Genomic DNA, 14,067 nt, shown 5'->3' on the forward strand with positions numbered 1-14,067 from the left:
TTAGTGCTGGTGGTGTTGGCAAAATCAATAAGAATCAAAAAGTTTGTTGAGTTAACTTATAAAGTTGTATCCATTAATGAATGTAGTTTATTGGTGTTTGAGATGTTTATGGTGCTGATGCAGTTCATGGAGTTAAGAATATTAACTATATTGATGCTGTTGTGTTTATGTAGATTGGAGTAATGAGTAATGGCGTTATTAGAGTTGATGTTGATGGTGTCCCTATTGTTGATGTTTTAGTGACGCTGTTGAGGTTCTAAACGGCTCTTTTTGATGTTGAGGGTGTTGGTGGAAAAGAGGCTGTTCATGATCTTGCTGAGAAAGGAGATGTTGATGCTTGATAGTGATGCTTGATGGTGTTGATACAGGGGATGTCAATGGATTTGAGGTTATTAAAACAATTGATGGTGGGGCTGAGGTTGTTAATGGTGCTGATATTGGTGGGACTGTTGGTGGGTTGTTTAATGATGACAATGCTGATGCCATTAGTGCAGTTGATAATACTGATGTTGAAGATGTTTATAGAATTGAGGTTATTGATGATGTTGATGGCAGGAATAAGATTATTCATGGTGTTAAAATAGGGGCTGGAGTTACTGGTGCTGCTGTTGTTTGATAACATCAATAATGTGTGGAAGTTTAAGGGCACTGAAGGTGTTGGTGGGACTAAGGTTGCTGATAGTGATGTTTTTCCCAAACGCATTTCTAGAAACTTGGCTCAGTTTCTCAAAGCTCTAAACACAAACTGAAAATTATTAACTGCTTTGCTGAAACTCCACAAATCTCTAGCAAAACTGATTCCTTCCAGTGAAACAACACACACAGCTATTTATATGCTCATCTCTTGCAGAGCATCAAATAAACACTGAAAAGATCAATTTAAAGCACTATTATCAGAAGTATTTGGTTATGTTTTTGACTTCATGAGGCCACTGTACAAATTCAAATGCATTGGCTTTCTGTTCTTTATATTTAATTGGTGCGGTGTAGGACCCTCCATATAGCATTACAGTACTACATGTACCTGTATATGTGACACAAATGTAAGCGATTTTTATTGCATGTAGTTTGCTGCAAAACTGTAATTTTCACTTATGTAGATACAATGAGAAACATGACGAGGGAAATCAGTTCACATACACAGAGGTAACAAAAATGTATTTATTATTTATATATTTGAAGGTCAGTGATTCTTAGGTGACCAAGCTGTACTAAATGATACAATCTGTGTTAATGATTTGCAAAGCTGTGATTTAAAATGATATTTGAGTGAGAACATATGGAATTGTGTTTAGAGTTTAGCAGTTTGGAGTCACAATGTTGACACTTCATGTTTTTGGATTTGTGTGCATAGTTCCACAAATTTGTGTGTATACAATGTGGAAAAACTGTAATAACTATGTGATTGTTGTTGTGATAGATGAGTTGCTGATTGGGTTGTTTAGGTTGTTGATGGTCTGGCTGAGACTTTGGATGTTGATGGTGTTGGTAAGGCTTTTGGTATAGGTTAGATCTGTGATTAAAATAAGGGAGCTAGAGACGTTGATGATGTTCATGGTGTTGATGTTGTATGGTTTTGCTGCTGATAGTGTCGGTGAAGTGGATGATGCTAACGGTGAAATTTAATTTGGTGCTGATGTTGATGGTGTTTTGCAGAAGTCGATGGTGTTGATGGTAATGATGTTTTGATGGATTTAATGCTGATCGTTTTAGTAAAATAGACAATTTTTAATATGGTGCTGATGTTGTTGAATGATGTTAGTGGAATTGAGGTTGGTAATGGTCTTCATCACAAGGAGTTTATTGGTGATATTAAGTTTGATGCTGTTGGTGATGTTGGTAAGTTCCTGATGTTGTCTGGGTTGATGTGACCCACCTTGCCACACTGACGACACTTCCCCTCCTGCCGCCGTCGGTGAACCCAATGATGTCTTAATACATTCTGTCGGCCCAAACACACAGAGACAGTGGGTCACATCGTATCATGGCAGCCACCTACATGAGGCCTCATTCTGTCAGTGTGGAATGCAGCATTCTGCTACAATATATCCAAAGTAAATGTGATGTTTGTATAATGGGAAATTATACATACATCTCGAAGGCATCGGGAGCTGCCCTCTCTGAAGGTTGGCTTACAGCGGAAGTTGATCTAGAAACAAGAGAAATCAAAATGGGAAGTGAGAAGGAGAAATAAAGGAACGGTGACTTTGGGACACTCCTAAAAATAAAGGTCTTGGTGTGGACGCAAAGTTCAAGGAAAAAACACTTATTTGGTCAAATAAACTTCTTCCTTGTCATACATTGAAACACCTTAAACCATTGAACTTGTTTGCCAGTGGAGTTACGAGATCTGCATGTTCATGTTGAGCATACCAAAATGTATCATTATGTAGAATAAAAGCTTTCTGTGAAATACTGTTATTTTTGATCACTCTGTAGTTTGTTGGTACGCTATGTTTTTATTTTCAAAGCCAGCATGCAAGCTAATTCAGAGTGCAATTTGGATGTGTAGGTGCTTATTATTGTTTAGTTTGATCAGATTAATTCCAAGTTACAATTCATGAATAAGGTTTTCGATACAAATAAAAAAAATAATCTGACCACCTTCTTAACATATCCAATAAATGCAACAACTGAGCACTGAGAAATCGCATTGTTAACAGAGGGCCAGTTAGCACTGAACCTTTGAGATGATGTCCCTAAACTTGGTAAAAGTTACACATATTCAATTCTTTATAAACTTTATACACACTGCCCATATCACTGTATCGGGCTAATGATTCTGGATTAAAGGTGCTATTCACGATTCTAAAGAACAGCAAAACAATACATCTATGCAGTCACTGCATGTTGTCTAATGAGTCCAAAATGATTGGGTTATATGGGGCAATTGAGCAAAATCAGTTTATAAATGTTTAAGAATTTCTCCTCAAAGAAGCTTTTGTTTGGCACCAATAAATCTGTCTTATTAAACTCTTATTGCTTACCATAACTCCACTGTTAGATTTAGCCAATGTGTTGGTACATGTATCAGTACTTACCTTGTCTAGCTGCTCAATGCAGGCCATGTGGACAACAATCTTACACGCTGCACACTTCCTCCTGGGAGCTGACTTCTTAAGAGAACCAAACAGCACACGGCAAAAGACAGCGGAAACAGAAAAACACACACATGATTTACTTACAATAAAGCCGTGAACATTTGCTTTAACCACTGCTTTCTTTCTCATATCTGTTCCTTCATCCACAATAACCCATTTAACTACAAACAGCCTGTTCCTCACCCGCCGCCCGCTCACTAAAAGCTTGTTTCTTCCCAGGCAAAAGATTTGCCAACTTGCCTGGAGTGGTAATAAAAGGCTTCTTTAACACATCAGAGTGGCGCACTCGGCTCCGACAAAAGCCCGGCGGAGAGCAAGCCAGCATTACGTCCCCTTTCACCTGCCTGCCTTTACGCCTTTATACTCTCCAGACTAATAACAATCTCCGGCTTTCAGCATGCGCCGGTCGCATATTACCTTATGAAAGGCTTTGTCATCCCCGAGGCACTGTGATGACACTACTGTCTAAAGTCTGCTCATCTCCAGCCTCTGAACACTGGATCTAACTGACTCTTAATGGCTGTAATTTCTGCCTTTTAGTATAAAAATGCATCAATGTGTCGTGCTGTATCAATCTGCAGACAGTGATTTCACATTATTGAGTTTGAAATGATTGAAAATATTTGATTATATTATATTTTGTTATATTACAATCACTCAATCATTTTCTCATTAATATTTGCCTGGTCAGGATTGTGGTGGTTCTGGAAGCTATCAGGGATACTCTGTGCAAGGTAGGAATTCACCTTATACAGTAATATTTTATAAAACTTTAATTGTAACTACTCTCTTTTAATCCAAAGCTGTTTATTTTACATACCATATTTTTCGCACTAAAAGGCATGCTGGCACACTATTAATTAACGTCTATTTTCTGGTCTATTTTCATACATAAGGCACACTTGGTTATAAGGTGCATTTTAACAGACACTACAAGGAGCTTCTAATTCAGCAGGTCTCACCGCTGGGTGGTGGTGGGGGTTAGCTAACTAAGTTAAGTAAAGCTAAGCAAAGTAAACAAAACTGTAATAAAAAAGAGTCAAATAAGGGTTGTGTGTAAATCTACACAGATTTCTCTCCTGAAAACTGTTTATTTGGGTGAAACTTTTGTTTATTTACAGTAAGCTTAGATTACCAAATTTCCTCATTAAATTACCGCATTAGCAATAGCGGCTAACCGCTCCAGCAGTTCTAGCCGGGGTTAGGAAAAGGCTACAGGTATACAGATAATAACCCCTTTGAACAGGGAAATAGCGAGCGCGGTTAGCAGGTAATGCTAATGCAGCTACAGCAGTGCTAGCCGGGGTAAGGAGCAGGCTACAGGCCGAAAATATTTTTCCTAAACGGAGAAATAGCGGCTAGCGGCTAATGCTACTCCAGTCCCGGTGCTGCAGAACTAAACTGAAACTCCTGTATAAAACTGGTAAAGACGCACTGGATTATAAGGCGCACTGATGATTTTTGGGAAAATTAAAGGATTTTAGGTGCACCTTATAGTGTGAAAAATACGGTAATTAGACCAACCATTCTGTCCAAAGAACAGTATGGAAATCTTTGTAAATAATTTGTTTATTTTAACATATTACAGACATGCAGAAGAGCACTACCATAATTCTCTCATATTGAAAATGATAGGGTATCTGTTCACATATTCACATGGTTCTGCTGTTCACTGCCAACCAAACACACGATTGAGCATTTGGTACAGGGTGCTGTGTTTATCTGAGAATCAGTGTGTGTGTTTGTTTGGTTTACTCACTGCAATCTTCACCATGCACGTCTCCTCGCCCAGGTAACACAAGTCTCCGGAGCAGTTGGTCTCCAACCATAAATGGTCCCCATTCACTGCATTCTCCTGTACAAAACACATAATTCAGAACAAGAAAGTTTAAAACACTCTCCAACCTAAAAGATATGTAGGAGTCCTGTAAATGTAATATAATGCAATATGCAGCTCTGGAAAAAAATCCCAAATATAGTAATTTAGAGCATTTATTTGCAGAAAATGAGAAATGGCTGAAATAATAAAAAAGCAGAGCTTTTAGACCTTAAATAATGCATTTATCTTCCTAGGTTTTCAATATGGTAAAATCAAAGAAACTCATCATTTTTAAGTGGTATCTATTTTTTTCCAGAGCTGTATAATGTAAAAGATAGTACTTTTTTTAAATACTGTCAACAAAGTACATTCCTGTAGATTCTGAATTGTATTGATTTTACAGCTAAAGTATACAGAAATTGTGCAACCTCAAATCAGAAAAAAAGTTTGGATGGTATTGAAAATGCACTAAAATAAATATGATATTCGGGCCCTCAGGCGGCACTGCACTAAAACAGGCTGTACTGATTCTGTACTGGAAATTACTGCATGGGCTCAGAAACACTTCCAGAAATCATTGTGTGCAAAAACACAGCTGTCTTCTCATAAATGGAAAACGCTTTACATGTTTATTCCCGCATTATTTTATCATAGCAACTTTATTCTGATCCGGCGTTCTGAAACTGCAGTGAGCTACACATGAAACTGTAACAAATAATGGCAGTGATCGCAATGAACCTCATTTTATTTACCAGTTCTTTACTGGACACAACAGGAGATGATTATTCACTGGTATGAACTATCAGAGTTCATGCCAGTGAACTTGTGCATCTGCATTAGGGCCAGACAACCAGTGATCTCAGGTATCGCTGAGCACAACCTGTGCAGACACTGCTACTAAAATACTGCCAACAACATCCTACTGACCAACTTCACTGCCTCCCTCCATTATACTGTCTCGTCCATCTAGCACCCACTATCAGACCTCCTTCCAACCCCTATCATTCACAATTCCTTTCTAATGAGCACGCTGTCCAATGTTCATTCTCACTCACAAGATAACACCTCATGACTTATACATGTGTGGGGATTCCGGAGCTAACCCCTATCTTCAGCTGACTACACCCTCAGCTCAAATTTGAAAAATGGGAGGGGTAGTTTGGGAGGGGCACTGGGTGATGTATGGGTTTAGAGGCAGGGCAGGAGGGAGAGCGGATTGTTTCATTACTTTAAATGAACATATTTCAGAAATTAATGGAAAAAATGTGGTTTAGGGTTTAGTGCCTGTTTAAACAATCAATTTACATACTGCCATCCCAAGATTTCACCTAAATCACAATATATTATTAGTATTTTTGTATTAATTACTCAATACTTTTTTGTAAGAAAAAGTATTACAAACCAAAATGTCTAAAAACAGGTTCTAAAAAACGTTCACGTATCCCGTCAAATGAGTTTAAACTTTTGACTGGTGCTCTATATGCAGGTGAACACAGTGAAGACTATGACAACACAAACACACAGGAAGCTTTAAGTTTAATGTTGGCTCTGGTCATATTTGGAGAGTGTGTGTGCAGAGAAAGGGCAGCACTGACGTCCAGGAAATGCCCCACTGGGCCCCACCTCTCTGCACATGCCCCACCTGCATTAATGAGCCAATCCGATGCTGTGCCAGCAGAGTTTAGGAGCTGTGCCAAACAGAATTGAGATCATCTTCTAAAAATATGCGAAATTAATTGTACGAGAACACCAATTAATGCAGCTCCAACCTTTTTCAGTTTTAAGTGTTTTTCACACAAGCTGTTGTTTACGCTGAATGGACGTTTTTCTATCATTGTAAATTTAAAAAATAAAGCATTTATGTTTCACTGACATATATTATTAACCTTTGGAATTAGTTTTATTTTTAAGGCTTTTTTTAAGGCTCATTTTTACTTCTCAAGATAGCAATTAACGTCTGACTGTTGTCAGGGTCCAAATCAGTCAGTGGTGCACCTGTGTTTTCTGCCTCTAAGATAGCAATATGCCAGAATTTTACCTGAACACACCTCACTTCCAGACCACCACATCCATCAGCATAGATATATTCAAACGCACCTTTGCTATTTAAAGATGCAGGCGCATCACAAGGTGTGAAAATAGACTGTTCATTGGGTGTAAGATAGCAATGATAGCAATGAGCACAGAGTGTAAGGTAGGGCCTCTAGAGTGGCGCAACTGTCTAACTGCCTGCTTGTAAAAAGAAAGGAGATTACATATTAAAATCCCATCAACACCACAGTCCTACATGGCAGTCTGAGAATAGAAAGGCTGTTTTCAGTTGTTTTCAGTCATACAGTCCTGTTAGCCAAATAACCTCTCTATAGACATCTTACTGCATTGCCCGCAACACTGCTTTTATAAAAACAAATATCTAATTAATGTGTAAATGGTGGATCTGAATCAGGTTTATCAGTGTATAGAGATTAGTGCAGTACTGAGTGCAGTATTCAGTGTGCGTTAGTCAGGGCGGCTGCAGTATCAGTATGTTGCCGCTAAGTGTGTGGGATGTGGAGGTGTAAAGCAGTCAGCAAAAGTGTGTGTGACTCACGGTCCAGTCGACGGCGGCGCGTGGATCCTTGGCCGGTCCGTTGGTCAGGGTGGGTAAGGAGCTCTGGACCGGGGCCAAATGCTGCAGGCCTGAGCGTGAGATGGCTTTCCTGCAAACATACACACACACAGGAAATAACAACATGAGCTTTCAGCACAGAAACACACTCACATCATCCTATACTAAACAAAGGGCACAAACACTGTGGAGAAATGCTGACCATTATATATGAAAATTATAAAAAGCTTTTTTGCCTAAATTCATAAAGTTACTATAAAAACTATTAGATAAAACTTAAATCTGAAAAACTGAAGTTGTTTTAATTTATAAATTTTGAATTTAAAATATTAAAGCCCTATCCGGACGGGATTAGTTTCTCAGGGGGTTCTCTGTGATTTTATTCCTTTCTGGAACGACCACGTATGTGTTTTTCCCACACGTCCTCTGAGAAAATTACAGGATGAATTACCGACTGTTTTGCGCTGAACTCCGTGGTTCTCCACTAATTTTATTCCCATCCAGATCCACATCTCTGAGTTTCGCCACCTTGCGTTTAATAAAATAGCTATTTGTCTATTGCTACGCACCATAATTACACTTTGGACGGTGCGCTTCCATGAAGATTCAATTAAACACAACAGAGAGTGGAAATGGAGGAGCTACTGAATGCGATGTCATGTGACCGAGAAAGCCTAAAAACTCACTGGTTGTCCTGTTTTTTCAGTTGCAGTCCAAATGTAAGAATTTAATCAGTAGATTAGAGTAGAAGTGTGAAGTCCCTCTGAGAAACTAATCCTGTCCAGACAGGGCTTTAGTCTGTAATTAACAAAGTTTAATTAATAAGTATTGCAGAATTGTACCTAATTAATTTAACTTAAATGAAATCAAATTGAAATGTAATATATACAATTGTAATCAAATCAAACACTTGATTAATAGTAATCGTTTTAAAAACATTTTATTGACTCGTTGTTTTTACTGCCTAAATTCACATCAATAGGCCCTGTGATAGCTCTATAGAGGTGGCCAGCCACCACAGTATCAGCAACTGGGCAGCGCTCCACTGCTCTAAAGCCTACTTTATCAACCACAGTACCAGCCAGTACCAGGAGAAATGACCACGACTCCAGGCATGTGTTCATTGTATTACTGTGTGTTTGTGTTCCCTGCACACAAATAAAAATCAGCTTAGGCTCAAAATAGTTCATCAAATAACTTAAAGGGACTTTGAATTTGCATGTATCTACTTATCTATCAATCTGAGAATCTTTTTTCTCTCTCATCAAAACTGTAAACATGGACCCTGGAAGGATCATGACACAGTGGCTGACATTCCCTGAATGTATGGGTTGTCTCCCTCTCAGTGATGCACACCAGTGCAATCTGGGATAAGCAAAGGGAAATTTAGTGCTGCACATTATATCACTTCAGCATAGTCACCACCACAAGGTGAACATGTACATTAGTTACAAGAGGTGCATTATCAAATGATATCAAACAATTCTGCTCTTTTATCATTTTCCATGACACCAAAGACAGATGATACCCGTCCCAGTGTCATTTCCTAAACAGTGGAAAGAAAAAGTTTCATGGTTTTCTACATACATTTGTCATAAAATGTGATTTGATACCTAAAATAACAACCCAAAAGAATATGATAATTAATGTCTCCACTGAAAAAAAAACATAAAACCTCATAGTGTTAGTGGAAAATGTATGATGTAAGTAAACCCTTGGGTCTACCAGTTACTGATTTCAAAGGTTCAATTACTTTTCCAATACCACTCTGAGTGTTGAATGAGTGTGTTCAATAAAAGAACTGCAAGGTCACATCATGTTTTGTGTTATTATTTTATGCAGATTATATTTGTCAATACCCTTGACTTGGATAAAGATCAGATTTCATTTCATGTCAAATTCATACAGAAAACCATGTAATTCCAATGGCTTCACATCATTTTTCTTTTCACTGTACACAAATTGTAGTTTTCAGATCATAACATGTTGGATCATTGATAAAATGTGGAAAAAAATTCTGCATTTCTGCATCGCAAAAAAATGTTGTAGAAACAATGTATACTGCAATTAAAAAGAAAGAAAGAAAAAGGGAAAGGACAGGTTTGGCGTCCTTTCTCGTTATCAGTAGGGTACCAGAATCTTCTGCTGATCATTGGATTGAAGAATCTTTCTCTCAAAAGCTCAGAATTAACCCCAGAATACTGCTGATAAATGGAGGTAAGGAAGAGATTGTGAACCTTCTCAAACCAGCATCCATATATATACACACACACACACACACACATGAGGAGCTCCTCCAGCTTCTGCCAAAAGCAAAATGATCCACACCAATCTGTTGTCCAGTCTGCTTGGCCAGGAAAATCCCATCATTCCCTGCATGTGAGAGAGACTCTGCCTCATATGGTATTGAACAGCAGACATAAGCAGCACTGTTTCTCCTCTGGGTCAGTTTGTGTGTGTGTGTGTGTGTGTGTATGTGTGTGTGTATGCGTGTGTGTGCGTGTGTGTCGCAGTCAGGAGTCCGTGTGAGTCAGCATCATGTGATCAGTGTTCTCTGCCTGTCTTTCTCTCCACAGACCTGGCTGTTATCCTGCAGCTCTATCACTGTACAGCCTCTTCCACTAGGAGCCAGCAGGTGAAAATAATAGAAGCTTATGGTTTCTTAAAATAAGCTGGAGGGGTCTTAATTTTATAGTAGTTAACATCAGACTAACACCAGCTAGAGTAATTAACATCCAACTAACATCAGCTAGAGTAGTTAATATCAGTCTAACATCAGTTAGAGTAGTAAACATCTAACTAACACCAGCTAGAGTAGTTAACATCCGACTAACATTAGCTAGAGTAGTAAACATCCGACTAACATCAGCTAGAGTAGTTAATATCAGACTAACATCAGCTAGAGTAGGTAATATCAGTCTAACACCAGCTAGAGTAGTTAACATCCGACTAACATCAGCTAGAGTAGGTAATATCAGTCTAGCATCAGCTAGAGTAGTAAACAACAGACTAACATCAGCTAGAGTAGTTAATATCAGACTAACATCAGCTAGAGTAGTAAACATCTAACTAACACCAGCTAGAGTAGTTAACATCAGACTAACATCAGCAAAAGTAGTTAACATCAGACTAACATCAGCTAGAGTAGTTAATATCAGCATTACATTGGGTAAAGTAGTAAACATTGGACTAACATCCGCTTAACATCTGACTAACATCACTTAACATCTGACTAACATCAGTTAGTTAACATCAGACAGTGACGAGTACACTAAAAACTTATGCCTCTATTTTGACTTAGTTTAGCTGCGAATGTGATTATATGTTGTGCATTTTCTTATTAGCTAGTGGCAGACAAACCAAGTCTCCCTGAAGCTGCGGGAGTCTCCCGCATTTCGGTAGTGGCTTCCTGATGCCCGCGAGTCACATATAATCTCCCGGAATTCAGAACGAAAACAAACGCGCACACAGGCGACAGACTTTTTTTCGCGTGTGGGAAGGAGAGAGAGAGAAAACAGAGAGGGTTCTGATTGGCCTGTTCTCTGCAAAGAGTCTGTGAGACAGCCAATCAGTTTTTAGTGTGGACGGGCAGAGTTTTTCCCCCCTCCCGGACGGGATTTGTTTAGTGATTGAGAGAAAGCAGATCATGGCGGAGGCAATATTAATAATTATTGTAATATGATATGAAATGTTTTTGATGAAACCTCCCTGAAATCAACTTTTGCAACTTGGGATGTCTGTAGTGGCAATTTCTAGCAACTAGCTAATGCTAGCTATCTCTATATTTAGCTTCTGTCTTCACTGACTTCGGTGAACCTAGTAAGGGCACATACATTTTTGTGTTATCTGCTAAACTAAGCAGTATATTACTGGGATCTTTAAAGTATCAACTTTAGGGTGTGTATTTTTTGGGAGCAGTGGTGTTTTTTTTTAAATAATGGATTTGGCTTAGGCTAACGCAGCTAGGGGTACATAAAGCTATGTTTGATATGGTTGAAGTTATTGAACTCATCTTGCACTCGTTCGTGTAGGTTCAGTGTCTTCAGCCAGGCAACCCATAGACTGTGTATAGCTGGACAGAGCATCGTCTCTCAAAAGTGAAGCCACCACAGGTCGGGCGCCCCCTGCTGTTTGGTTTCAGAAAGCTGTGTAACCCCACCCATCCCCATAGGTTTCAATGGAAAAACAGACAACTTTTAATCATGTTTTTTTCTAATATACTGTAATTCTACCTCCTTTATTTAAATGCAACAGCTAGTGTAACCTCTGCTTATATTGTCAAATTTTTATATCCGCACAGAATTCGTTTTTAAAAACGTTTTTTCAGCTCTATTCAAAAAATAGAGTGTGGTTATTGTAAAAGGGCTGGTTATGGGCGGGACCAATAACAGACCGTCAGCTCCGCTCCGCTCTGCAGCCTGTGACCTCGAGGAAGCCCTCAGGGGCGGGGTTATTTAAATGAGTAGGCGGTCTCTCCACAGTCTTTCTCCCTCCTCTGGTCTCTACTGCGCAGACTCGGGTATCAGGATCGCCAAAATGGCGGAAGATTTTGGCTTCATTTTCATTGAATGAATGGGAACGGCGACACAGCGTCCATCTTTTTTACAGTCTCTGTGGCAACCAGAGTGAAATAGGTGTCTGTGGAGGGGTGAGTGGGGGAAACTGGACTGCTGTACCCATTTTACACACTCACTCTCATTTCCTCCTAATTGTTTTATTACAATTTAGTCATGTTTAATAATGTCTTAAAAATTGTTAATTAATAAATAGTAGACACATTACTTAACCATTCAATAATGTCTGTAAGTGTCGTAAGTACTGTAATATGAGACCTTTATTGACAAGTTTTACAAAAATATCATATTAAACAATTCTGTAAAAGCGTAAAAACAGTAAATTCAGTATTTAGATACTGGCACTCCAAAATGAGTGTGTGTCTCTGTTTGTGTGTGCGCGTGTGTGTGTGTGTGCATGTACGTGTATACTCTCAATGATTCGCTGTCGTCACAATGGCATTTTTCCAGCATGCCTGTCATCCCTCGTGCAGCTATTTTTAGCTCGGAGGCTGAAGGTGTGTGTGTGTGTGTGTGTGTGTGTTCAGCACTGTCTCACTTTACCAACAGGATCGTAACCAGACCCTCCTCTGTTCTCTGTGAGAGGATAATTTTAGCCGAGAGTTGAAGGTTTCAGCAGGGTGTTGTGTGTCCATCCCGCTGCCCCCCACCGATCTGCCCTCCTCACTGCCCCTCCTGCCATTGTTTAACGAAGGTAAGACTATACATGGTGCGAGGGGTCAGGCTAGGCATTGCTGCACCAGCACTGATAACATGGCGCAGGAGGTTCATACAGTCAGCACTGAGCTGCTCTGACAGATCAGCTGATCTCAGGGTACCAGTGTTTGAAATGACCGTTGGAGCGCGTTCGCTTATGGAAGTGAACACAGTAAGTGTGCACTTGTTTTGACAGCTACCTTATCCTGCAGTTTTCGGGATATCCAATATAATTTCGGAACACCACAGCAACCACCATATCAACCAGTTACGAAGTATCACACTAACCACTCCGGTAATCCCCATAAAATATCTCAACAACACCCTAACATCCACTAAGCATCAACAAATCTTTGAACTTTAGTTTTCACCTGGGGCACCTTAGCAACCAATAAATGAACACATAAACATAGATAATTTATTTGCAGAAAATGAGAAATGGCTAAAATGAAAAAAAAAAAGTTCTTATTCATAAAGTTTTAAGAGTTCAGCAATCAATATTTGGTGGAATAACCCTGGTTTTTATTCACAGTTTGCATGCATTTTGGGGTGTTCTCCTCCACCACTCTTTTCTCCTTACACACTGCTTTTGGATAAGTTTATGCCACTACTGGTGCACAAATTTAAGCAGTTCAGTTTGGTTTGATGGCTTGTGATCATCCATCTTCCTCTTGATTATATTTCAGAGCTTTTAAATTTGGTAAAATCAAGGAAACTCATCATTTTTAGGTGGTCTCTTATTTTTTTTCGAGAGCTGTATAAACACACACACATACACATGGCCATCAGTGTGTTCCTCTGTTAAAGGTCTGGATTACACTACACTGATTAAAGCTGGTGAGTGATATGCTGATGGGGTGTGTGGACGTGCAAATGGCGAGGCTATACTTTCTCAATTGTAATGAAACCCTGAAACAGCTAACACATTCTGGATGTGTGTTATACTATTTGTACTAGTATTGCTACTACTCACAGCATTGCATAAATACATATTACAACTGTGACACATGACATTAGATTAGATTATCTTTTTAATCTTTCTATATCAATTTCTATCAAATTTTCTTTAGCTTCCACCCACCCACCAGCTAGGACTCAGACTAGGATTCCCATTTTTACACAACGCCACCAGTGATGTAAGGTTAAAGACTAAGCTTCCCTAAATGATCATTGAGGATAATATATTAGACGCACATCATAGCTGCACACTAAAATTGTTTCATATATTTAACTATAAGAATGCTTTTATAAAAAACAAGATTTTCAAAA

General features: G+C 39.0%; 1 protein-coding gene across 3 annotated transcripts in view; it reads right to left on the bottom strand.

The window, feature by feature from the left end:
- dgki (diacylglycerol kinase, iota) overlaps nucleotides 1-14,067 on the bottom strand; it is a 99,437-nt gene that overhangs the window by 36,534 nt on the left and 48,836 nt on the right. For 2 of the 3 annotated variants that reach the window (XM_049473439.1, XM_049473432.1), the window contains exons 2-6: nucleotides 7,511-7,619; nucleotides 4,861-4,956; nucleotides 3,042-3,116; nucleotides 2,093-2,149; nucleotides 1,877-1,942 (exon numbers count right to left, since the gene is read on the bottom strand). In XM_049473439.1, coding sequence (XP_049329396.1) covers nucleotides 1,877-1,942; nucleotides 2,093-2,149; nucleotides 3,042-3,116; nucleotides 4,861-4,956; nucleotides 7,511-7,619 — 403 coding nt within the window. The remainder of the gene's footprint in view (nucleotides 1-1,876; nucleotides 1,943-2,092; nucleotides 2,150-3,041; nucleotides 3,117-4,860; nucleotides 4,957-7,510; nucleotides 7,620-14,067) is intronic. The other variant, XM_049473433.1, reaches the window with a different exon arrangement.

This window comes from Astyanax mexicanus, chromosome 2, assembly GCF_023375975.1.
Source record: "Astyanax mexicanus isolate ESR-SI-001 chromosome 2, AstMex3_surface, whole genome shotgun sequence".
Lineage (NCBI taxonomy): Eukaryota > Metazoa > Chordata > Actinopteri > Characiformes > Acestrorhamphidae > Astyanax > Astyanax mexicanus.